The sequence below is a fragment of the Hippocampus zosterae genome, chromosome 7 (genome assembly GCF_025434085.1).
Source record: "Hippocampus zosterae strain Florida chromosome 7, ASM2543408v3, whole genome shotgun sequence".
NCBI lineage: Eukaryota > Metazoa > Chordata > Actinopteri > Syngnathiformes > Syngnathidae > Hippocampus > Hippocampus zosterae.
Window position 1 is genome coordinate 17,440,608 of NC_067457.1, and position 26,385 is coordinate 17,466,992.

The following is a 26,385-nucleotide window of genomic DNA, read 5'->3' on the forward strand; positions in this document are numbered from 1 at the left end:
AGAGAAATTTGAGATATATTTAACCGTTATGAGACTTTATGTGCAATTTGTATGTAACATACAGCGAAACCTCCAGAACGGAACAAGTGACATTCGTAACTGTCATACGAGTATAAAGTGAAGCTAAACACTGGATAATACAGCTAAAATAAAGTAAAAACTCTCAGGCTTTGCGGGCACTTTGTTATGGGAAACTGGTTTTTAAACCAGAAGAGTAGAAATAATATTTTTGGGCAAGCTTCTCTGTGCACTTTTTAGGCTCATATTTAGCATTACTCTTTTGCCGACATGCTAATTACAAACAGCTGCGATCTGACTCGGCCATATGTTCATTTTCCTGCTGTATGGTTAGCATCACATGCTGCCCATCTAAAATCATTGAAGCAGGAACCACATATTTTAAGTTCGAAGAGCGAGCCAACGATACAGGAGCAATGCAAAGCGTGCTTCCAGGCCTGACAGTCTGCCATTGCACTCGCGTGACACATCCCCAAACAGACACCTTCACGTTGTCTCACAACCCGGGTTATGCCCCGCCGCTGTTCACACGCTGTCTGCAAACCCTTAATTGGACAACCGTGAAACTTTACACCGGACTATGCAAACTATCGCCAGTGCGCACACACACACACACACTGCAAGGAAGCTGAAGTGCACATTCTGTCCTGTCGCTGCATAGGACAACAACATTGTGGGATAGATGCCTAATGTAACTACAGCATATTGGTATGTTGCCAGTTTTTACAACGATACAACAAGTAGTGTTGCTTAAATATTTCAAAAAATTCTATTATAATTTTATCGTGCATTCATAACATAAAATATTGTAAAAGTGAATACGAAATATACGTCCCACCATTGGGTATATTGTTGATTATAATGAGGTTTTATGAAATATAAATTTTGTATTCATCAGTCTGTATATTTTATACATGTGTATAAAAATATTCAGAATAAACAGTCAAATATAAATATATATACATTTTGATGAAACCAGAAACCTGATTTTTTAGTACTATTGCATTATGTATTTTTTATTCACGATAAATAAAAATTCACCAAAATAAAACACACCTTTCACGTAAATTGTGTGATATTTAATGCAATAGCGCATGCAATATAATCAAGTTTCCATAGGTCGGAAAAGCGTGAAGTCACGTGATCTTGTAATTCCCATCCAATGTTCAAAAAGTGCATTTCTGTGCTTGCAGCAGAGCCTGCGAGCGTTAAAGAGATAACGAAATAGAAAACAACAAAACAAACTCGAGCGCGAGAGACGGAGAGATATGAGAAGCATGCGGAAAATGGGTGCAGCCTTGCACACACAAAAGCCCCCATTGGCGCTCCACAGCACCCCCATCTCGCCCTCTTCCAGGCGGCCCCCTCCCGTTCCTCCTCCTCCCCCTCCTACTCCACCACCACCAGTCGAGGTGCATTGTGGGGAGGAAAGTCGTTGCCATTCGACCTCTGCGGGGCCTGCGCGGACTCAGCCAGAACCCTGAAAATGGCATTATGCGCTTGAAAGGGACACTTATTTCCGCATAACCGACACACTCTCACCGGCCGGGGCCCCCGCGACCGAACAACGACGAGCAACGACGGCGGCTGGGAGACAGCGAGGAGAAGGAAGGGAAAAGGAACGTTTTGCCGTGGCGGGGGGGATCCTGGTGAGACATTTGTCATAAGCGCAAGAAAATGTCCGGCGAGAGGAACCGCAGGTCGCTGGCGTTCCGAGGCGGTGGACTAGCCGGGCTAACGGGCTCCGCAGGCGGCGGCGGCGGGGGGAACGGTAACAGCTGGGAGGCCCCGGCCTGCCACGATCGACATTTTAACGGCAACCGGCCGGACCAAGACGACGACGGGGACCTGGGGGCGACGGGACCAACGCGGAAGCGACGGGAGGGCGCCGGCTCGGTGAGCGACAGCACGGAGCTCGACGCCGAGGAGGAAGAGGACGCGGAGGGGGCGGCCGGGAGCCGCGGCGGCGACGCCGACTCGGCGGCGAACGGCTACAAGGAAGCGGGCAGGGGAGACTTGGCGGAGTCGGGGAGCGCCGAGGCGGGACCCAGGAAATGCGGTGTGGAGATGAGACCGCAGACGCTACTCCAGAAGCACTCGCTCTTCCACGCGTCGTGGCTCCACGAGTTCCCGTGGCTGCGCTTCTGCCAGCAGACGGGGCTCATGTCGTGCTCGTGGTGCCGCGAAGCCGCCACCCGCAGCAGCGACGAGCTCACCAAGGGCAGCCGCAGCTACAAGCGGGCCCTGCTCCTCCGACATCACCTGTCCTCCGAACACGGCAAGAATGACCCCAGCAAACAGGTACCCGCTTCGGCAGCAACCCGCACCCCTACGCCGCTGTCAAAACATTAACCCAGGACGCTTTCAAAACACCCCCAAATCACTTCAAATGCTATATGATCACAACTCGCGGGTGATACTTTGCTCACATTCGCGAACATTTTGAGTGTAAACGAGCTTGTCGAAGACCCCCCACCCCGTAACGCTGTTCGCTTTGCGGATAATTAGCCTCGGAGCTAGCTCCTAGCTTGCTGCTTACCGGCTGTGTAAGTCAGGATTGGACGTTCGAGTCTGGGGTGAACCCCTCGCTGGAGTCGCTGACTATCGTGCTACTTGGCTGGCTGTCGAGTTCAACTGTACGTTTTGGTGACGCATCTGTGCTTCTTTCTCGCCTTTGTCGGAGTAAAAACAAAAGTAGTTGTTCAAGGCCAGGGTTGGGCTACATGTAGCCCGCGGTCCCATTAAGGCACAGGTTGAGCCCTTTGATCAAGACTTGATCTGACCAAGAGAACCGGCTTTGAATATTTGTTGCGGCGTTTTCTTAAAATTGCTGCCATAAAGTGACTTTGTTCATGTATCTTCTTGAATGATTGTTGAATTTGTTTGTCATTCATCAAATTCGCCTCATTAATTGGTTACGTGTATTTTATTAAATACTCGGCAAGTTCATATATTATTTCGAAATATTGTTTTGTAAAATAAGCAGTTTGATAACAAATTAAATTACAAATTTCCCAGATTTAGAAACAACCTGTCTCATCCATCTCTTTCAAAAACAAAATCAAAAACTATCTTCGAGCACAAACCTGTACAACCCCGTCTGAAATTTCATCAGTTTTATTCATTTGGTACTGTACATAAGCCCTTCCCTTTCGTCTCCGTTTTTTTGGTTGCATCAGCATCTGTCTTGATTACTATCTCGCCAGAGGTCACAGTGACATGGGGAGCCGCACGCCAACGACCCCCCCTTTGGGCCCTCCTGTGCGGCCTCTCAAGGCTCGCGCTCCCTGGTGACCTCTGGTGCTTTTACACAACCTTCCCCCTCCTCCCCTTGGGGAGATAAATTAGAGGCGTTGTGCCAGAATGATCCCCCGCTCCCGCCCCCCACACCCATCCAAAATCTATACTGGACCCAAGCAAAAAAATAAAATAAAATGTGGGGGTGGGAGGGTGAGAGCAGGGTGAAATAGAAGTCCCTAATACAGAGGTGTCAAACGGCGAGTCTCATGGTTGCCGGTATAATACATAATTTCAGTTCCTAGTTTGGTTCTTTTAGGGTACAGTAAGGTAGCAAAATGCAAATCTTTTATTTATTTTTATCTTTTAGTTTAATTGTATTTTTTTGGTCATTGGGGACAAAGACATGTTGACTTGTAGTTGCATTTTGGAGAAAATTGCACAGTTTGTGGGAAACTGATGTTATGGGAATTGTGATTGTCACAGTTTTGGATTGCCAAAAGTGTTATTTAAATATTTTGGAAGTTGGATGAATAATTAAGGTACTACTAGACTATAATAGATTTTTGTTTTGTTGTACCCCCCCCCCCCCAAAATCAGTAATTGGTTGAAAACAGATATAATTTTCTGTAGTTGAAAAGCAAAATTATTACTAGCCTAGAATTGTCAAAATGTTGTGTTGGATATGGCATGATATATTTTCGAAAGCAAGTCCTTTTTCTGTTTTGGTTTTGTTTTTTCTGACATCACCGTCTTAGAGCACTCCAGCCTGTGGTCCGCTTCCGGACTGGACTGTTCCTCGTTTTGGAGAAATCATGTGCAAGAGTCTCTCTGAAAACGGATAATGGGACCTAATCTTAATAGACCACGCACAATACAACCAATACTTTTCAATTCCATGAGCCCCCAACCCCCCATCTTTCATAACAGTTTTTGTTGTTGTTGACTTTCGTCCCTTTGGGGCGTATCTTGTTTTTCAGCCTTGTTGAAATCACCACTGAATATTTGAGGGCTACGTGACTGTAAAGACTGTACGTTTGTGCGCACACTTTTTATTATTTCTTTATGGCGCCAACATTTACACAGCGTTCTCAAATGCCATAAAACTAGGGAGTGTTTGGTCGACGTCACTGGCGATCCCAGCCGGGTGTCAAAGAGCATTTCTGCGCTGAGCGAACTGTCACTGCCGACTTGCCCGTTTGACTCGCAAGAGGATTGGACGACCGCATTTAGTTCCTTCCCGCGCCACACGCAATCACTAATCAGAATGACTTAAAGTGATCCACTAACGTGTACACACGTCTAATTGGGAACGAGAGCGCTGCCAGTGGATTAGAAGGGGGGGGGGACGAGAACCCCCGCACGTACGCTATGTCCTCCTATCCCATACGCTGCTGAAGCGAATACTCGGCAATGTTTTTTTGCAAGAAGCGCGTTGGAAGTCTGCAAAGCGTTGGGAGGGAAGCTAACTCGATTAGCCGCCAGCATGCGGGGCAGCTGGGCTAAATGCGGGTTTCTTTCGGAGAGAGTAGGCTGTCTGGAATTGTCTCTGCGCCATCTTGTGTCTAGATTTTAGCCAGAGCAGACCAAAATAAGTCTCGTTAGGTAAAAATGTGACGAGAGAGACATTTTTAGGGGTTTAGGGATTCTGCACCAAAAAGTTGCACTGTATTTGTAAAAAAAACCAACAACAAAAACACACGTCAAACCCAAACTTAAAATGTGAATGAGGCTGAAATAGGTGAACAAAACATGAGAACCTTTCTACCAAATTGAGCACATTTTTTTGATTGACATTTTCAGTAGAAAACGTCATTTTGGCTAACGTCGTCCGTTTAGACGTTGCCGGTGATGTCGCTTAGTTGTATTTGTTTGCTTTGGTCACCACAGAAATTGAACTGCAGTTTCAGAGCACAGGAGACAAAAAAAAAATCTCTCAGAATTTAGTTTCACTTTTGTTTTTCTCCGTGTGTGGTGTGCCAACTACCCTTCAAAACCAGGCAGGACAGGTTGGAGAACTTTTTTTAAAAAAGCGGGAGTGGGGTATGAATTTTTCCACTGATCTCATGTTGCCCACCAAAACCAAAGTTTAGTCTGACCCTCAGAGGGGAACAATGTAGCCCACCCTTGAGGTACGTGTGACTTGTTGAAGCCCCGCCCCTCTGGTTGAGTCAAAGATCGGCCAACTGAAGTGATCCCCAAGAGCCCAAAATTGCGGGGTCATTTCACCCCTTTATTGTTCCTTTGACAAAGACAAGGCCACACCCCTTTTTGGGGGCGTGGGGGGGTGCTGTTTGCAGTCCGAGACAAGATACAGAGGTGGACGGGATGTTTATTGGGGGCCACAGGTCATTAAAACGGGGCGGACTGCCGCCAGAGGGAAAATTCTTGTTGAATTAGCGACTCTCTGCCCTCTTCCCCTCGTCTACTTCTTCTTCTCTGGCGCGCCATTGTTGAGCGGCCGGGAGACACACCTCCCACACCTTGGGCCAAATGCACACAGCAGTATTGTTCTGCTATCTGGGGGCGGGCTGGTTGATGAGACTAGACGTCTTTTTTTGGGGGGGGGGTGGAAGTGAGGGGGTGGGGGTCCGGCCATGAGACTGGATGAAGTTTAGGGTGGGGTTCTTGAGGGGGCTTCAATTTCTGCGTGGCGACGCTTCTTGGATTACATTTCAGGGCGCGTCATGTTTGCTGCGGATCGGCCGCCACTGGAGTGGGCGGGGCTCCACGCTTTGCTTAGGGTTGAGTTTTATTTGTGCTGCGGCCTATCGTGATGCCTTGCTCGGCCCCTCCATCTTGGGTTGTTGCGACCTGCCACCCAACTTTCAGTTCGTGTGCTACACAGTCAAAGTCCTTGACTTGAAAGTTTAATTTGGTCCGAACCACGCTTGTAACCTAATTTGCTGCTCTGTCAAATCCAATTTTGAAATGCTCTTAGCCCCTTCAAGACCCCAAAACACCCAAATATTTTTTTATGGAGAAAATTTGTACTCCACCAACGACACGTGAAAGAGAACGTAAATACATTTCAAATGACTTTACGTACTGTAGTAACTGTGTGTTCAATGTGTTCCCTGAATGGGCGTGGCCTAATGAGTAACCTTCGGAGCTATCACATTTTTCTGTGAGTGTCTGGACATGACTTGTGGCCTCCAGCATCTCCTTGTGTGGTTTCATTTTGTATTTATTTCTTGCATCAGGACTGTGGCTCTCCTTGCCCACATGTGAGGGCATTACAGTATTTTCATCGCCGGGTCAAATTCTGGAGTAATGTCCAATTATTTCACGTCGTCGCTTCTTGTGCGGTTGTTTCGCTGCGCAAATGGCAGGAAAAAACTGCAGGGGACTCATCCTGAATATTCATTCATTCATTCATTCATCTTCCGAGCCGCTTGATCCTCACTAGGGTCGCAGGGGGTGCTGGAGCCTATCCCAGCTGTCTTCGGGCAGTAGGCGGGGGACACCCTGAATCGGTTGCCAGCCAATCGCAGGGCACACATAGACGAACAACCATCCGCGCTCACAGTCACACCTAGGGACAATTTTGAGTGTTCAATCAGCCTGCCACGCATGTTTTTGGAATGTGGGAGGAAACCGGAGCACCCGGAGAAAACCCACGCAAGCCCGGGGCGAACATGCAAACTCCACACAGGGAGGCCGGAGCTGGAATCGAACCCGGTACCTCTGCACTGTGAAGCCGACGTGCTAACCACTGGACTACCGGGCCGCCCCTCATCCTGAATAGGATCTCCAAATCCGAAGTTTCTCTAGAACGCCTTTTGGTCCACCATGGTCTGATCTGGGACCTTGGGAGGAACATTAATACCAAAAACATCACTGATTAATGAAAAAAAAATGTACCCAAATAAATGTTTAAAAAAACACACTCATAGACTGCAGATTTGTCGACTGGAATCCAACCGTTTACCGCCACCAGTGTAAATATTCCTCACGTCCATTTTTGGGACGGGTAGACGGGGGAGAGGGTCTCGCCTAGCTTGTTTGTGAAGTTCACGTTTTGTAAGGATTTGCCCATTGTCTCTTGTGATCTTGCGTTGACTTGTTTGTTTGCTGAATGTTTTCACCATGTTCAGGATGGGATGACCCCCCCCCCCCCAAAAAAAATGGACGGCAAATTTTGTATTGCATTAGCACTTTGAATTTGACTCTGATGCATCCGCCCTGGCCCGAGTTGTCTCGGCGCACCCCCTGGCTCCGTCCCACGCGGTCTGAAGAAGTGATTTCACAAAAGGCCCACAGTGAGTGGGCAATGAGCCTCGGGGAGAACGCGGGGCTTTGTGAAGGCCGCGGAGAAAAAAATATAGAAATAAATGGGGTGACCCGTCAACTTGGGCGCGCGCTTGTTCCTTCCAAGTGCCCTCCTCCGCTTGCTCCACATTTTCTCTCGAGGTCCGGCCAACCGTCAGCCGTCTCTCATGTCGCCTTTGTAACTTTTCCTCCATTATAAGGCTCCTTTTCAGCCGATGTCGCGAGCGTGTCGTTCGGCTTGCTGAAGCGTGCGTGCTCCCATTGGCTCTCTCGCAATCCCTCACATCCCATCGCCCATACTCTCTTTCTCTCTCTCACCCTCCAGCTGGATGATAACCCCCAACCCCCCGCCCCCCGCCCCCCACCTGCTCTTCTCCTCCCCTTTATATGCCATCCTGCATGCCCGGGCTGCTGTGCAGAGAGTGGGGGCTGGGTGTGGGGACCTCTGAGAAATGGATTTCATCGGCTGAAACCCCAGCTGTGCGCGTGCGTGCATGGGGGGGGTGAGGGCGGGGTGCAGTGGGCAGCTCGCTTTCTGTGTGTGTTTACGAGGGTGGTGGCAAAAATGCCAGAGCAATGTGAATTATTCTGGATTAGGACATCTGCTCTGCAATTTGTTTGCACCCCCCCCCCCACCCCCCAAAAAAAACCTCGCAATAGAGGCGTTGGCAATGCTTGCCATTTGTGCGTATGTACTGGACGGGCACGCGACCCCGTTTGAGTTGCTCGGTACCAGGCTGGCTCTTTGGCTTGTCTGGAGGGCAGGTGGGGGAGTGAGTTGGGAAGGGGGGGGGGGCGGTTGTGCTGTTACGGGGCCGGTCGACTTGTCCGCCAGCTCCAGTCGCCAATGGTGCATCCTTGGACAGCCCTCCTCCAGGTCTTTGTTTCACTGTACAAAGAGGCCACCATTAGATGGGGAGGCCACATCTCCAGTGCAGCCTGAGGGGGCGGGTCTCACACAGCACTTACCGGTACCTTTTTTTATCTCCACACTTTTTAAAAACAAAATTATACAGTCACTATCATATAAACGACTTTTTTTGGTCCAGATAAAAGCAAATATCGGAAATGAAGTGAAGATTGCCACACTTCATTTTGGTCGTCTTATTCCAGAATGAAATCAATACATTCTTATTAAATTCTCCACATGGCAACATGGGGGGGGGGGGGGGGGGAGTAGTTATTTTTGCAAATTGTCAAAAAGAATCGGAAGCGTTTTTGTTTTTTCCCCAAGTAAATATAAAATCCTCAACTATTTCGCTGACCTCCCCAAATTTGGGTGAAATCGTAACATACAATAAATGACGAGCAATTGAAGAAGTCGCACCTGCAGTGATGCAAAGATTCGGAATGTTTGTCTGATTTGAAAATCAACTTGGAGGGAAACATTTTGAACTGTGCCCCAGCATACAGAAAGTAGAATCTTTTTATTACATTTTTTTTTACATTGCATCTCAAATGAGCAGCAAAGGTATATTTTTCAACCAAAACTATTTGTACGTCACTTGACTAACTGATGAAGTCACATCTGCGGTTGCCTGGTTGTGATTTCTCGACATCCCGCATGTTGTCTCTTCAGAACCAGGCCGAAATTTGGGGTTTGACAACATTCATTTTTGTCTGAACCAAATTTCTGTCGTGGAAGCTTCAATGACTTCAATCGCACTCGTCTGAGGCGTTGCGATCCCAACTTCCTTCAAAACACGAGACGTTGCAAAATGACTCAAAACGGCGTCGATGAAAACCAAAAAATTCATCGGCGTGAACAAAAAAAAAAAAAACAGAAAGAAACCAGCTGTGCCACTACATTGATGATTTTACAGTTTAAACAACAATGGCGGCGATTGTCAAATTGCGATCGTTGCTGGGAAAAAAAGATTTACCGTAGTTTTTTTAGGGGTTTTAGAATGAGAAATTTCCTTGCGTCCCAAAAAAGCACATTATTTGGAACCGTGCGTCTGGTGGGAAAATTATGCGTCCAGGACGCGGGGCACAGAGGTAACGAAATGGCTGCCTTTGCTCGCCGTGTTTTGGCTGAAGACTCAACTTCTGCGGTTAAGAAGGAAAGAATCTATGTGATTGTTTTGTTCCAGAGCTGCCGTGTCTCAGACTCAACTTTTTTTTGGGAGGGGCTGGTTGGGATCCCTTGTTTTGCTCGCAGACGTCCCAATCTGTCAAATTTGTTCCCCCTCCCCGCAACAAATTGGTTTGGCCCAAGATTATGATGATGATTATTATTCTTATTATCAGAAATGGCTGCTTTTTTTGATTAGCGGGGCAACGTCGCACAATTTTCTCACAAGTCTGTACAGTCTGGCGAAAATGTCATTTTGGGGCGAAGCGCCTCATCAGCGTTTGATTCAACAGTTGGACATGCAATCCGGAAAGTCTCGGGAAGAGTTTGCTCTTGATCTCGGGGCTTGGCTTGGAAGCAACAACCTGACAGTGTCTCCCAGCCCATCCCTCCATTGTACCTCATTTGTATCCCCGTTCCCTTTTTGGAAGCCTGTCGGACCAGTTTGTAGTTCCCCCCCCCCCCCCCCCCCCCCTCCCTCAGCCGCCAGCAGGCGCGTCAGGAACCCTGGGGGCGTTTGCCGACTCCACGGTGTTTAGTAAAGATGAGGCTCCTGCCAGGGAAATGTCCTATTTTGTATAAGCACACGACTTTCCTTTTATTTTGTACACCCTGTGCTCAAAATGTCCTTCGGCAAACTTCCCGAGCCGTTGCTCCCCTTTACAACCGAGTCCCCCCCCGTACTCCGTTTGCACATGGAGTGATATCTGGTGAACGTGGCGGCCACGGAATTGGCCCATCCCTTCCAATCCACCGGTCTGGAAATGTTTGATTGAGGAACCCACGAGCATGCAGCCCCCAATGTGGTGGTGCAGCATCTTGCTGGAAAATGGTTGGTTGAAGGTCATTCAGTTGTGGTGACACGTATTCAGTTCAAAGGTCAAGGGAAACATTTGCAGAAATGGATGTCCCGTTGAAGAAAAATGGACCAATTAGAAACAAACGGGATCCCTGAAACACACAAATGCAGTGTGATTAAAAATAAACTTTAATAAACACTGAATACAATAGAACAACAACAAATTTTGTCCACTTCCACTCCAGAAAAAAATAAAAGAAAGTTTGAGTTTTTAACTCTGGAGAAAGAACCCAAAGGGTCAAATTTGGCCCTTATCCTAAATTAGGATTAAGGCATTGAATATTTGAAAAAACGTATACAGTCTTCGGTTTTCGTCCATAATCCGTTCCAGAAGGCTGTTCGAAAACCGAAATTGTTTGAAAACCGAAACCAGGCTCTTTTTAAAATAAAAAACGTTTACTGAACACGTCTGCTCACAACGGAAAGCAACACGAGGAAGCGTCACTTCCTCGTGTCAGGAAGGTGGGGGAGGAGTCAAATAGCGCATTCAAATGCGCTCAGTTTTTTCGAGAACTGAAATTCGGTCGTCATCAGAGGCATTTAAAAAACTCAATTTTTGGTTGAGAACCGAGACGTTTGAAAACTGAGGTTTGACTGTTGGTGTTCGGTGAACATATAGCAGTCATTTAATGTATAATTCATAATTTTCCAAAGAGGCAAAGAGTTCTTGGGTTCTCCAGGGTTAAGCCCACCATGACAACTTCAAATATTTTGGCGAATAACGGTGAAAGAGAGCCGGTGACTTTCATCATCGAGCTTCTCCGAAAGGACCCGTTTTTTGTTCAGGTCACACATGACGCCGTTCATTTTGGCCACGCCCGGTCCTTGAGTAACCCGTCTCGTTTTGTCTCTCTGGACCAAGGAATCGTCACGGCCCCTGGACAACGCCAGCCCGTCCACCAACTCCTCCGAGGACGACTACCGCAACAAACCCAACGAGAACTCGTACTGCTACCAGCTGCTGCAGGAGCTGGACAAGCAGCGCAAGAGCGGCATCCTGTGCGACGTCAACATCGTGGTGTCGGGCCAGGTGTTCCGCGCCCACAAGAACATCCTGGTGGCGGGCAGCCGCTACTTCAAGACCCTCTACTGCCTGACGCAGAGCGAGGCGCAGGACCGGGCCACCGTCACGCACTTGGACGTGGCCGCCGTGCAGGGTTTCTCGGTCATCCTGGACTTCCTCTACTCGGGCAACCTGCTGCTCACCAGCCAGAACGCCATCGAGGTCATGTCGGTGGCCAGCTACCTGCAGATGACCGAGGTGGTGCAGTCGTGCCGGGCTTTCATCAAGGACGCGCTCAACATCAGCATCAAGCAGGAGGCGCCCGATTCGGTGCTGGTGGATTACAACAAGCGGCAGAGGGTGACCAAGGAAGGCCCGCGGGGCCACGCCGACCGCAAGCCGGGCAACTTCTGGGCCACCAGTATCCTCTCCAAGCTCTCCATCCAAGCGAGTGGCAACAGCCAAGGGAAGGAGTCGGCGGCGGCGGCGGAGGACGGCGATCAAGACGGCGGCGGGAGGGTGAAGGAGGAGTCCAGTGACGTGGAGGTGACGCCGCTCGGGGCCGGTCCCCCCGGCGCTCCCCCGGGGAGCTGGAGCCACCACAACGACAACTCCTCCGACTCGGCCGACAACAACGAGGCCCGCTCGCAGGTTTTCGTCTGGAACGAGCCCGGCGCGGCGGCGGCCATCAAGCGCGAGGCCCCCGACGTCGCCGCCGGCAGCGGGCGGCGGAAAAAGCAGGCCGCCACGCGGAGGTTCGTCTACAACTTCCCGCCGGAGCCCGAGGAGGGCTTCGACGAGGGCATGTTCGTCCAGCCGTCCGCCTCCTACCCCCGAGAGGACTTCTCGGCGCTCTCGGAAAACGCCGGTAAGACGCACATCAGCACTCTTAAAAATGGCCGCCGCCTTTGATTCATCACCATGTGCGTATTCGTTTCCCCGCCAGCCCCCTTTGAAATGTTTTTTTTTCCCCGACGCGATGTTATGCGCCATCTCTACGTTAGCCGTCACAGCGGATCGTTTTCACCCTCGTTCCGAATATTTAGTTGACGACGAAGAAATGTAATCATGCTTTGTGACACAAGGGGGCGCAAATGGGAATCGCAGCTCCTTGGAAAGTTTCACCGTCCTGTTGCAACAACTGCAGCCACGTTCCCCCAGTTTGGGAGCGCGAAAGCGACCAAAACTGTCTTCACTTTTAAAACCGTGGAGATATCGCAAGCGCTTTTGGATCCAAAACCCCCTTTTTTAAACGGAAACAAAAATTGCAAAAGTTAAGTCAAAAGAAATTCCACATGAGCTCACCGTGACACCATAATTCACTTTCCAGTCCGGGTTTTGACAAGGCGTTACATTTTTGAAAATAGTTTGTCTGAATTTCCAAACGGGTCATCCGGAGGTTGAAAAGTCAAATTTATCGGTTGGAGGGGGTGGGGGGTTGAGCTTATTCCGGCGCACAATTTAATATTTGCTGGCTGTGGAGGTGCGAATTGTCATAAACAAAGTCATCAATTGTCATGAGTGTGCTTGTAAACGCGTGCAAGTCTCTGTACGTGTTTTTTTTTTTTTTGTGTCTGTGTCGCTCAGGTTTTGCACATGTGAACATGCGTATATGTCAATGCAGCCTTGTGCCTGTTCATGTACGTTTGCATTTGGAAGTGCGCCTTCATGTCAAGTCAGCTTTTATTGCCAAATATGCTCTGTGTGTAACATGCAGCACAGACGAAATTATTGTCCTCTCTCAACCGCAAACATGTCGTGCATTTGAACGCACACGGCTAAAATTTACGTTCAAATTCCAGACGTTTTTAAAGGCTGGCGTGTGGCCGTCGCACCCCCCCCCCCCACCCCCTCCCATACCCGAGCTGGGCTGCGCGTGCGCGCTCATCAAGCAGGCTCAACCTGGCCCGCCGTTTCCTCCTGATGATCCCCCGCTAATCGCTCCCGAGCCGGGGTTGGGGGTGGGTCTGAGGGGGTGGGCGGGGCGGGGCAGCGTTAACCCACGTTAACGGCTGCTTTGTGGACGCTGACGCCACACAAGCCTTCGCCGCACACTCTTGCCCTTCCTTCCACAATGAAAAAAATAAATAAATCGGCATGACTCCCATTTGAAAATCCTCTTTGTGTCCTTCCATACATGTTGATTTCATCCTGGAATAACCTTTTAATCCCCCCCCCCCCCCCCCCCCCACACACCCCCATCGCCCTTTCTCATAGGGCCTAATCTCTCCTCCGGCCATTAAAGCAGCGCTCCTCCACCGTGACGGAAGCACGGGGCGTTCTTTTTTTTTTTTTTCCTCCCAACATTTGCTTCCCTCTCTAATGCAGGATAATGAAGAACGCGTAGGGGTGGGGGGGACAAGGGGGGGGATCCTCTCCCTCAGGCCTCCCCCTCTAAATGTGCTGCAATGCTCTTAGCGCCTGCAGCTCCTCTAATGCGCTCCACAAGTGATGCCCTGTGGGGGAAGGGGGGATGGGGGGGGGGGCGCACTAATGGCCTGCGCTCAAGGGTGCCCATATACTGTACACGTTGGCCGCCATGCGGGAAGCAAATGTGCACGCTTTTGATGATCCTCAACAGCAAAACGGATCTTCTTCTCCTCGCCGTCCAGCGACCACGGCCAATTAAGGGGCAACACAGTGGGGCGTTTTGTTGCGCGCGTCACATGGCTTCCGCGCCGTCGCCGCAAAAGCAAAGAGCGAGGGCGCAATTGATTTCTTGGGAATTCGACGACGCGAATCAACCTCGCCTACGCTCTCGGAATCAAGTGCTCGAATCCAATCGCATGAACTTTGAGCCCTGTTCAAGTTCACTTTTCACATGATTTAAAAAAAAAAAAGAAGAAGAATAAAATGAAGCCATTTCTTCGAAGGAAAGCCAAACTACTGAGATAACGGCATTGTAAAAGCGTGAGCTGCTCGATCAGCTGACCTTTGTTTGGGAATAAGCAGAGTGGCTTCAAATGCCGACTCCCGTTGAGTGGGATTTGTTCCGAGCACCCTTTAGTTTTGAGGGTGTGTACACTTATACAGCCACTGTTGTTCTTTTCCAATTCGAGGTTGGCAGATTTAAGGTCACCATGGTTGACAACGTTTCAAATTACGTAACTTGGCCTTGTGGTTTTGTTTATTTTTTTAAAATTTTTTTAATCACAAAAAAAAACTACCATTAGTGGGCGTGGCCACCTGGCTAAGCCACTGGCCCGTTTCCAAGTCTTGACCAAGGGAGCGTGGCAGCCATGTTCTCAATGGGACCAAGGGACTCAACATGGAGGAACGCACACTTTCAGGTGTGCCCCAAGCCCTCCCCACTTCCCAGCCAACGCTACTTTACATACAATAGGGCCCTGCATGTGCGTGCGTTTTTATGTAAGCGAAGCCTGAATTGTTCCGTGTGTGTGTGTGCGTGTGGACTGTGGGACTGTGTGTTGTGTACACAAAAACGTGGCTCCCGCCTCCCCTCTGACAAACCTCTCACCTCCCCCTTCTTTTTTTTTTTTGGTCTTGTTTTTATGTCTCCCTCTCGCGTCTCTCCTCAAATCCCCAAACCCCGCCCCCCTTTTCCCAGAGCTGGCCAATCAGATCCAGTACAGCATCATCCAGCCAGGGGAGTCCTGGGAGAATGGTAAGCGGCAATGATGAGCACACGCCCTCGCATGCCAGGCGCTTTTTTTTTTTTTTCCGCACAGGTGGCCCCGAAATCCGGTCGCTCGACCATTTTAATGGAGGCCACCTCGTAGTCTGAAGCACAAATCAAAACACAAGATGCTCTCAAAATATGAACTTTACGCTCAGGACTGTGTTAAAATTCATCAACTACTAAACCGACCCACATTTTAGGGCAGTTTGGTGCAACAAAAAAAAAAGCAATTTGTAACGGATGTTAAAATGTCACAAAATTTAGTTTTTGGGGTGGTGAGTTGTGAATTAAAAAAAAAAATTCCTGCTAAAATCAAAAATGAATATTAATCTTTGGACTTCACAATGACGTCACACTTGAATGTTCATCATTTTAATTGAAAAGTAACAGTGTGGAAGTAAAGATTTTAGACGGGGCGAGAAAAAAAAGCGCTTCATAGTAAAGCTGATGCGCTCAGTGTTTTTCCGTTGTCAGTTTCAGCGTTAGAAATGACGGTGTCATATTTTTAGTCTTATTTTTTTTGTATAAACGTGAGTTTTAGTTTGTTGGTTTTTTTTTTCCTCGACCAAATCCACAGATGCTTGGCACTGAAATTACAGCTCCCCAATTAAGTCGCACTCATTGATGCGTTTCATTTCAATTCCGCTGATGAATAGAGGTTGGAAAGCATGCAGTCGCTGTGTCAACATTGCGGTTGTATGAATCACAAGACTTTGTAGCATGTTCTCGAAGAAAACATTTGTGTGAAGTAAGAGAGAGTTTGACTGCTCTCTTGGAAACATGACGTAACCTGCTGTTTTTGTTTTTTTTTTTCTTTGTGTGGGTGACAATAGTCAATGATTTTAAGCTAGCTAGCATCTGCTGCAAGTTTTCGTACAATTTTCTACTCGGTCCGCGAATGTGTTGCACTCCAATTAGGATGGAAGCGTGTCATCGCTAACAGCGGTGTGATTCTATGACACACAAAGTGGAGCAAACACTCAAGTCAGTTGTCCATCGCTTGTCGACTCCTGAGGAAAGATTTTTTTTTTTAATGGCAAAATGTAATCATTTTTTTCTGCACTTTTCGGACAATTTTCTACTGAATTCCTTCTAGAATTTGGACTCTTCCCCCCTTTTATACGACACCTCAACTGAGTGCAGGTTGGGCTCGAAGCGTGTCATTGCCATGACAACAGCGTGGTTATATGCAAAATGGGTGCCAAATTAAGGAAAAGGTGCACCAAAACCTTTTTTCACTTGAAACGAGCACTGCGGCCAATGCAGACTCTTCAAGGAACACGCACGTATACAAGAAGTGTGCGTGCGCAGACACACGTGCGCACGTACGCGCGTGCACGCAGGTAACCTGGGATTCATCAACACCCCCGCCACCTCAAACCTTCACTCCCCCCCCACCACTCCCCCCTTAGCAACCTGCCTTGACGACGGCACTGTTGTGAGTTCAAACAAAAGGCCGTGACTCTTCACTTCCCCCCAACGTGCTCCATTTTTGAAGCGCTTTCAAAATCAATAGGCTACTAATTTACGCTCAAAACCATCTGTCCGCGCGAGCTCGTTAGCGTCCGAGGGTGGCGGGCGCGGGGGGGGGGGAGAGAAGAGCGCCGTTGAAGCACAAAGCAGCTGGCGTCCTTCTCATATGCCTCTTCTACCTTGTTCCAGGCAGGTTACGATAATGGTTACGATTCAGAGAAATATTGCTTGATAGCCGCTTGCCTCAAACTAGCTAGCAACAACCGCAGCGCCGAAAAAGGCAGAACTTCAGTAGCCACCGGCCACTCTGCTGAAAGTGCTCAAGAAATGTTTTGTGAGGGCAACCTGAGCCTCAGTATCTTCACAATACCTGACCAAATTGCTGTAGTGAAGCTAATTAGCAGCGACGCGAGATGCTCTAACAAGGGCATCTTGTGTCGACTTTGTAACTGCTTGCAGGGACCCTAAAATCCCACTAGCAACTACATGGTGTGTATGTAGCAACGGAAATCGCGTTTAGCTGTTGAAGATACTGCACTGAAGCTAACTAGCTGCTAGCCTCCACGTTGCTAACCTCATTCATTGCCTTTAAAACGTTTTGATTGCGGGTCAACCAATTTTTTTTTCCTGTTTCCCGCTGACTTTATCGATATATTTTTTTAAAATTCAAAGTAATTTATTTCTTTATTTTTACCTACTAGGTGAGTCGTCGCTGCTGGCAATCAACAAGCTAAAGTGTCCGCACTGCAACTACATCGCCAAGCACCGGCGCACCCTCAAGAGGCACCTGGTCATCCACTCGGGTGTGCGCTCCTTCAGCTGTGACATCTGCGGCAAGCTTTTCACCCGCCGCGAGCACGTCAAGAGACATTCCTTGGTCAGTACATGAAACGCGCCGCAAATGGCTGCCACCAAAATTACCTGCTGGCTAGCATAGCATTCGCCGGCTTAAACGTAAAAAAATACAAAATAGATGCAGTTAAGATAACTGGCTCCCTGGTTTGGTGAGTGTCACAGCTGTCATGGCGCACCTGTTTTCTGGGTTGGATTGCTTGACGTTCGGCTGGCACTTTGATGTCATTTTCAATCGACAGCGAGTGGCAGTACAAAGCAAAATGGCTTCCGCCTGAGATGGATAAAAACTAGTGGAGTTTGAGGCTTCGTTCATGTTCCACAATATTACAATGAATCAAAACGCCACGTTTAGACTCATGGGGGGCAGAGAAAATCTTGTCAAGACAATTTTTGACTTGATTTAACATTCCGAATCGTAAATCTGGAAAACAGCTGCAGGACGTTACATTTCGCACAAAAGATGTGCATGATCAGAAAATCCATAAAAAGGACACTAATTGTTTTCCAAAGTAAAAGCGGATGTTTATTCATGTTATTTTGATTTTTTTTTTTTTTTTTTTTTTTTTTTAAAACACGTGTATAAACCGCTTCCTCTCATGGGGACTACAGAAATTGAAGAATACCATTGATGCTAAAATTATTAGCCTTAGAACAATTTTAAGTTCGTAAGTCGATTGTTTCTCAAAATAGTGCCATAATATTAGTCTATCGACTGTTGCGACCCTGTTAGGATTATTTCTCATCATTGTATGGATGATAGTATGGGTGCAACTAATGTTTATTTTAATCAACCATGAATCATTTTTGTCTTTGTTGGTTTTTTAAATTGATGAAGCAATTTAATATTTTGGGGTAGGCATTTTTTTCCAAAAAGCGGACATTCTTTCAAATTCACAGTGCTATTAATGCACAAATACAATTTATAACAATGACTTGGTGACCGTTTTGGTCCTGAACCCAATCTGTAAGCATGTCAGCAAAATTGTCCAAAATGTTGATCAAAAAAGCAGATCTTTGATTCAACAAAAACAATCAGTCTGCTTTGATAGAAGGTTACAGCAATCAGAGAATATTTATTACTGTTGAAAGGTTGAAATTTGTACAATTTCAACACCAGTCTCTTAATTGATTTTCGTGTATTTGTCGATGAATCTGATCATCGATTAATTGCTGGTTAATTTATTTATTTGGAAGCCTCTCATTGAAAGGCTGAAATTCCAAAAAAGTTTGATATTTTTTTAAGTTAATGTCTCTAGACGATTAATCAAGTAGCTGATGATTAATTTGATTATCGATTAGCTGTATGATTAATCAATTTAATTTTGACACATGTATTTCAAAGGCTGAAATTCCAAGGCGTTGGACAATTGTTCCAAATGTCTCAAAATGATGAATCAATTCTCAAAATCAATGAATCATTGCACCTCGCAAACTAGTCCATTCCAAATGAAGGCTGCGGAGGAAGTTGGCTTCCTATTGTCGGGCGAAAACTGGACTGACGGTGTTCGTCCCCGCCTCTCCCGTCCTGTGCGTCCCCGTCTCGGCAGGTGCACAAGAAGGACAAGAAGTACAAATGCATGGTGTGCAAGAAGATCTTCATGCTCGCGGCCAGCGTGGGCATCCGGCACGGCTCGCGGCGCTACGGCGTGTGCGTGGACTGTGCCGACTCGCACCAGGCCGGCCAGGAGGGCCTGGAGGGCATGGAGTTCCCCCGGGACGACGACTTTGAGGGCGACGACGCCGACGACCTGCTGGAGGCCGACAACGATTCCGCCGACCACGACCGAGCTGCCTGGGGCCGCCGGGCCCCCACCGTCGCCGGCCCCGCCGTCGCCGGCCCCGCCGTTGCCACCACCCCTCCGCAGGACAAGGAGTTCTAGTCTCACATTTTTCTTTTCGTCTTTTTTTTTGTTTTTGTTTGGGGTTTTTTCTGTTTTTAATATATGTAAGCTGGTAAACAATCAACTCCAAAAGTGCTATCGAAACCTTGAGGTTGCTTAAATATGCGAGTTTGACAAAAAGAGAAGGAAAAAAAAGCGTTGGTAGCGTGGGAAGCCCGCCATGTACAGATTTAATTATTATTATTAATCCTCACCAGAGAAAGATTATATGAAATAATCAGGTTGTTGTTGTTGTTTGGGGGGGCTATGTTTCCTTTTAAATAGGTGGGGAGGGCTAGCTAGACCAATCATTGGAGGTATAAAAAAATATTTAATTTAAAAGATTTTATGGTCTTATCACAGATGATCTAATTTTTGTCGTTAATTTTTTTTTGTTTTCCTTTTTTACTTGCTGTGTAGATGGCGTTTAGTTGCGCTAAAATATTCTATATTATTCCGTTTTTCTTTCCTTTTGTTTCCCTGCGCAAATCTTGGAACCAAAAAATCTGTTTGGTGACTTTAATGCTCTGCAGCCATATTTATGATATATTAAATTTTAAAAAAAAGTTACAAAAAAACAAACTAAAAACTAGGGCTGTGATGACATCGTGCCAAACAGACCGCACACCAAGATGGAGCAGGAAAAACTACTGAATATGCTTCAAAGAAAAGACACCTTTCTTGTTTGTTGTTTTTGTTCGTTTGTTTAAGAGTTTTAAGAAAAAATATTTAAAAGTATAAGAAGTGCGGGAGGGAGGGGGCTGTTCTAGCTAGCTTTATACCAATCACCGCGTCACGCTAACACTTTAAAAAAAAAAAAGCATTTGACCTTCACTTAAAGCTTGAAATGTTCGGTGTTTTGTTCCTATTTAAAAATTTTTTTTTCTTTTTTTGCCAAATGACGACATTTGGTGCTGTAATGCTTTGTCGCAGAATACTGGACCTAAAAACAAGCGAGGCTTTAATTCTTATGATGTCTGTCGTCACGAAAAGAAAAAAAAAGCTTTGATTGTTCAACTGACGCGTCACCTCCTCTCTACAACACTATAGCCTCTTTCACGCAGAGGTCCCACCAAAACAGACAAAAATAACACCCGACATTTGCCCGCTTTTGCTTTTCACGCTAAAGCCAAGCTTTAATTCTTATGTTTGTAAGAAGCGTCAGGTGACGCAGAGAGAGCGCAAAATCATAGCCGTCACCGAAAATCTGACAGACGTGTATCTGGTGTTAAACTTCATCTCAGAATGGGCATCATGGCTTTAATTTTTATGATTTCGTGTCGTAGTCACATCATCCAAACCTTTGCTTCCAACAACACTAGCCTCTCTCGCGCAGAGATGAAATGGCGGGTGAAGTGAATATCGGGAGTTAAACTTCATACGGGACCGTGGCCCGCAGTATACCTTTGCGCAGCGATGGCTTCATTTCGATATACTGGACCTACAGCATAGCTTTAATTCTTAGCATTTCTGTCAGAATCAAAACCTTTACCTCCAACAACACTAGCCTCTTTCACGCATAGAGTTTGCAAAAAAAGGCGGCAGGAGAAGGGAGTGTCGGTGTTAAACGTCACACTCAGCTTTGCGCGAGGCCCTCGGAGGCAGAATACTGGACCGATAGTCTGGCTTTAATTCTTATGATTTTGCCTCTCTCACGCAGTGATCTTGCAAAAATAGGGTCAGAGAATTATGGAGTATTAAACTAAACACCCCTGTGCCGACATTGCGGAATACTGGACCTACAGCATGGCTTTGATTCTTATTGTCTTTTGTTATTAAAAAAAAAAAAACTTTACCTCGATCAACACTAGCAACCTCGCCAAAAATTAAAAAACGGGGCGGGAGAATTGTGTGGATGTTAACTTTCACACCTCTGTCCCGGCATCGCGGAATACCTTTACGCTTCCATGGCTTTGTCGGTGAAAACTCAACCTACAGTGTGACTTTAATTCTTGTGATTTCTCAGCGTCGATACCTTCATTTCCAACACCACTAGCGCTTTTTCACATGGTCTCGCAAAAAAAATAAAAAGTACAACGGGGGAAAAAGAAGTTGGGTGTTAAACTTATATCACTATCCCGGTATTGTGTAATATTGGATCAAGAGTGTGGCTTTAATTCTTATAATTTCCCATCATCCATACTGTCGCTTCCGACAACTCCAGCCTTTTTCATGGAGAGTCTTGCTAACCCAGAGTGGGTGTTAAACGTGTACACCCTAATAGCTCAGCACGTTTGGACCACTGGACCTACAATGCGGCTTTAATTATGACATCACCACCGACAAAACACGCAGACTTCCTGCATCTGCCTTTGCCTGGCAGGAGTCGGAAGTATGAAACGTCACACCACTGTCGCGACAATGCTGAATATTGGACCAACGGTGCGGCTTTAATTCTTATGCTTTTAACATCCTAAAAACATTTTTTTTTTTTAACTCTGACAACACTAAGTCCTGCACTGCAAAATTGGCATCGGAGCCGTCACAGAAGAGACACTGATCTATCTAACTTAGGCGCTGAGCGAAAGTTGACGCAGCGTCATGCCATCCCTTTATCGGACATTTTGCTGCCCTATGAGACATTTCGGTTTCCGTTACGGAAAACAATTGCCGGGTCATGGTGAAAAGAGGCGGAAAAATGCCGGTGTTAAAACGGGCTTCTGTAGATTATCAGGTAATCGTTTTGCCATTTTATTGTTGTTTTTTTAAACACCTGCGCGTTTTGGAGGGGGAAGGGGGGGTCTTTCCGTCGAACTACTGGCAGTACTTTTCCGTGTGAAATATGTGTTACGAGGACCTAAAGCGGATGTCTTTTTGTTTATATTTGGTACCGAATTATAAACGGCGTTTATACATATTTGGAATCACTTGACAGTGACAGCACGTCCTAAGTGTTTTTTTTTAAATTTGTGTTTGTTGTTTTGTGAGGGATTTGGGGGGTTGTTGTTTAGTTTCCATTTAATTTGGTCTGCCAGGTAGTTTAAAAAAAAAAATTCCACCAGATGAAAGCAAGTGAAGCTCTATGGCGCCATCATAGACATGCACTTAAGTTTTTTTTTTTTTTAAATGAACGTTTCTTCATTTGTTCAGCCCAAAAAGTGTGTCTGAAAGGAACTTTCTCTTCATTTCTTTGTGTGGTTTATTTTATATATATATATATATATATATATATATATATATATATATATAAATTGACTCCCAAACAAAATTCAATCAAGACTGTTAATTTGTATTTTGTCCAACCAAAATTATTATTGTTATTGTTAATTCTTCTTTTTAATGTACGGGAGAAGCCGGGTGTGATTGCTCACTCCCTTTCTGATTGTTCCCTCCCATGACTTCAGCACACGTTTTTTCAATTAGCGTGTGGGTGTGTGTGTGTATATATATATATATGTATATATATATATATATATATATATATATACAGTATATCTCCACACACATACAGTATGTGTGTTCATATGCAGTTTGTACGGGACACCATCTTCCTTCTCGTGTCACTTTCAAAAATCACTGTGGGTGGGGCCTATGATATAGCCAATATATATATATATACATATACACACATATGTATACGTGGAGAGTCTATGAAATATGAAGATATATATATATAGGAAAAATCTATTATTTAAGTCCGCTCCGCTTTGCTGTGTGCTGCTTGTCTGTCTGTCCCTTCCTGTCTTTTTTTTTTTTTAATGATTCATGCCGTTCTACTGATTTTTATGTTAATTATTTTAATGCTGTATTTCTTGTATGGACAACAAGTAAAACAAATCAAATGAAATCGCACCACACTACAGATTTTTTTTCCCCACACACACACACACGCGCACCATACCCATCCATCCTCATTTTTGGCTGTATTTTTTTAATGCTTTTAAGATTAATTAAAAAAAAAAGACAAAAAAAAGTTGTATTTTTCAACTTATTTGCTCTCTGACAGCGATGCAAAACTCGGTGCCCTCCGAACACAAAAAAGTAAAATTCAGGTTACTCTTTTTACGTTTTTACCAGAACTTTTCAAAGATGGAACTTAACATTCTCCTGGTTTGTTGCTCTTGTCTCCGTTTTAAAATAAATAAAAGAATTGTACTACTGTTCCTCTCTGTACTACATTTTAAGAATAAAACTTTGATATTGCTCCAATTGTTTGGGAATCTTTTTTTTGTGTGTTTCAGCCATCGTTGAAGGGGGTGGGGGAGCTTTGTTCTAACCTCTGATGCAGAAAACTCATCAAATGCAACATTTATCAATTTTTGCAGTACACAGCAACATTGATATTTCTGCAAGGCTTCAATTTTTGTTTCTTTTAATTCATGGTTCGAAATAAGTTTGATGTTCCATCACCATATTCTTAAAGGCATGTATTTCCACTCAACAGTTTTTTCGCTGGAGGATTGGAATACATGCTTCTGGATTTTGTTATATTGTCTGTTTTTATATGATGCTGCACCTTTTTTGTTCCAATGTTCGTTGTTTCAGGGTAACCTTTAGACCAAGGGAAACTTAAATGTTTCATTAGCATACGTGTCAACTCATACGGTTTAGCCGTAGTTCATACGGATTTTGTGGTGAATCTTGCGTATATGGTCGTATCGCACAAATCATACGGATTCGGAAAATTTCCGTCTTTTTTTCACCAACTCCAAATGGTTGGTGAAAAAAGTAACGCAGGAATACAACTCTGAACACAGTAATGCCACTAAGTAGAATGATGATTAGACATGAACCAGACATTGTATTATGGAGATCTACACTAAATATCATTGAAAATTTTATGGAGTTTTTTTCTGCCGTTATTTTGACATATAAAATGCGTTGGTCTGTTATAAGGATTTTTTGCTCTTTATAAGGATTTTTTTTGGTAGTTTATACAGGTTGGCGCTCCGAAAAGTTGACGGGTATGCATTAGCCATCGTGTTTTTCATTGTGTTAGCATTAAGCTAGCCGAAGGCAAAGTTATGTGCCTCCCCTCCAAGAAAGGAAGGGGAAAAAATAATTGTGACTGCCTTAAAACACAATAAACGTATTATTTTAGATTCAAGGCGTTCATTCATGGTTATTGCCAGAAAAAATGGCAATAACCAAGAAAATTATTGCCAGGATTTTTTTTTCTGGCAATCATTTGTATTATTTGTAGGTTTATTACTCAACATATTTATTTGACTCCATTTTTTCGCATTCACGTTCGTCTGAAAGCTTAGTTTACCGAATCCAAAGTCTCCGTTTGGAACCTATCGGCACCGGATTGCTGCCCGCTCGTTTGCATCTCGTTTGTCACGTTTGCCACTAGGTGGTACCACTTGCACATCCATGTTACTCTCTTCACAACCGCCGGACGTGGTTGGAGTCCTTTTTTTCTCCTTTGGTGGGATTCTGTATCCGGTTGTGTTGTCAGCGGCATACTTATGCAATATACCCACGTGTCACCCCTCAAGGCGGCTGGATAAACGGAGGAAAAATCTGCGTGACAGCCTCTTGCTTTATTAGAATTGGTCGGTGTCCAGTATAACACACACAGCATATATGGTGGACAAAACGGAAGTTGGAACAGATCCTTCAAAGTAAAACAGGAAATAATTGAGAACATATTTGTCTGTTCACAACAGGTTGTCGTCGAAAATCCTCCACCAAAACACGAGGAACTGCTACTTTTTTCTTTTCTCAAATCTGACACCGAAAGTCACACGTGAGCCCCTCCAGTGCATTCATATAGTTGTAGTTGAGCAGAGGTGAGAAAAATGTCTTCGTGGTAAAATCCCCGCTTTTTTTTCTTGGACCAAGAACATCTTTTGTCTTTTTAGCATCTGTGTTTTTGTCGGTATTTGCTGTGTGTGTTCTCTTGCGAACGCGGGTCTTTTTAAAATGTCTGTGTGCATGTTTGTCTTTTGGGATTTGTGTGTGCGTGTCTGAGAGAGCTTTTGTATTTTTACATCTTTGTTTTTGTTTGGGCGTGTGCGTTACGTGTTTGCTTGTCGTGGTGCATGTTGTTGTTTTACGCGTGCACGTGTCTCTTTTGGGAACTTTTCTGGGTGTGTGTCTGTTTATAACCATCTGCGAATACGTCAGCATGTGAGGAAAATGTACGTGTGTGAGTGTAAACATGTGAGCGTGTGCGACCCCCCCCCCCCGCCCTCGCTGAAGTGTCACGTCCAGAAATGACAAGGCGCGCCGTGCGAGTGAGTGCGTGCGCCCGTGTGTGTGTGCGTGTGTGTGTGTGTGTGTGTGTGTCTCGGGAGAAGGTGGCGGTTCCCACAGCTCAGCTCTAATTCGGGTGTAACTCAACCCCCGTGTGAGTGATGCTTCTCTCCACTCCCTCTTGAGTGTGTGTGTGTGTGTGTGTGTGTGTGTGTGTGTGTGTGTGTGTGTGTGTGTGTGTGTGTGTGTGTGTGAGAGAGATATTGGCACAGACTCGATAGTTTATCGTGTCGACTGGACGGCCGCAGCGCGGACACACGCAAACAAGCAGACATGACGCCACATATAGACCATACAAACATGACGTTATAGTGTGTGTGTGTGTGTGTGTGTGAGCGATTTGTGTATTGTTTTTATTTGTGTGGGGTTTCTTTTGTCTCCTATTTGCGTTTTGCAATACTTTAGCGTTGCGTTGTGGTATCATGAATGTTGTGTTTGTTGCGTGTGTGTGTGTGTGCGTGTGTGTGCGCGCGTGTACTCATCTGGTGGAATCAATTACGGACAAGACTTTCCCAGCATTTTAGGCTTAGTGGGAAAACGGGAGCACTTGGACACACTCCCGTGTGTGCGTGTGTGCGTGTGTGTGGATGTGTGTGTGTGTGTGTGTGTGTGTGTGTGTGTGTGTGTGTGTGTGTGTGTGTGTGTGTGTGTACCTGTGTTTGAGCACGTAGGGGTGCGTGGGCGCACTTGGGCTATCAAGTGTCTGCGTATGCAAATGTGTAGGCGTGTTTATCAGCGGGTGCGAGGACAGCTGGCGTGAGGCAAACACTGGGAAAGATTTTTGTTGGCCTTCAGAGGTCAAACAAAGCGATTATTATGTGGGACGTAGTTCAGTTTCAGCACGTCGGAAATGAGTTGGGGTGCGCAGGTTAA

General features: G+C 46.0%; 1 protein-coding gene across 1 annotated transcript; it reads left to right on the forward strand.

The window, feature by feature from the left end:
• Positions 1 to 1,142: 1,142 nt before the first annotated feature.
• Positions 1,143 to 19,865, forward strand: zbtb10 (zinc finger and BTB domain containing 10). The gene is made up of 5 exons (XM_052071082.1): positions 1,143 to 2,319; positions 11,323 to 12,331; positions 15,032 to 15,088; positions 17,278 to 17,453; positions 18,979 to 19,865. The coding sequence occupies exons 1-5, from the start codon at positions 1,696 to 1,698 to the stop codon at positions 19,309 to 19,311; spliced, it is 2,199 nt and encodes a 732-aa protein (XP_051927042.1). The 5' UTR covers positions 1,143 to 1,695; the 3' UTR covers positions 19,312 to 19,865.
• Positions 19,866 to 26,385: the final 6,520 nt, after the last annotated feature.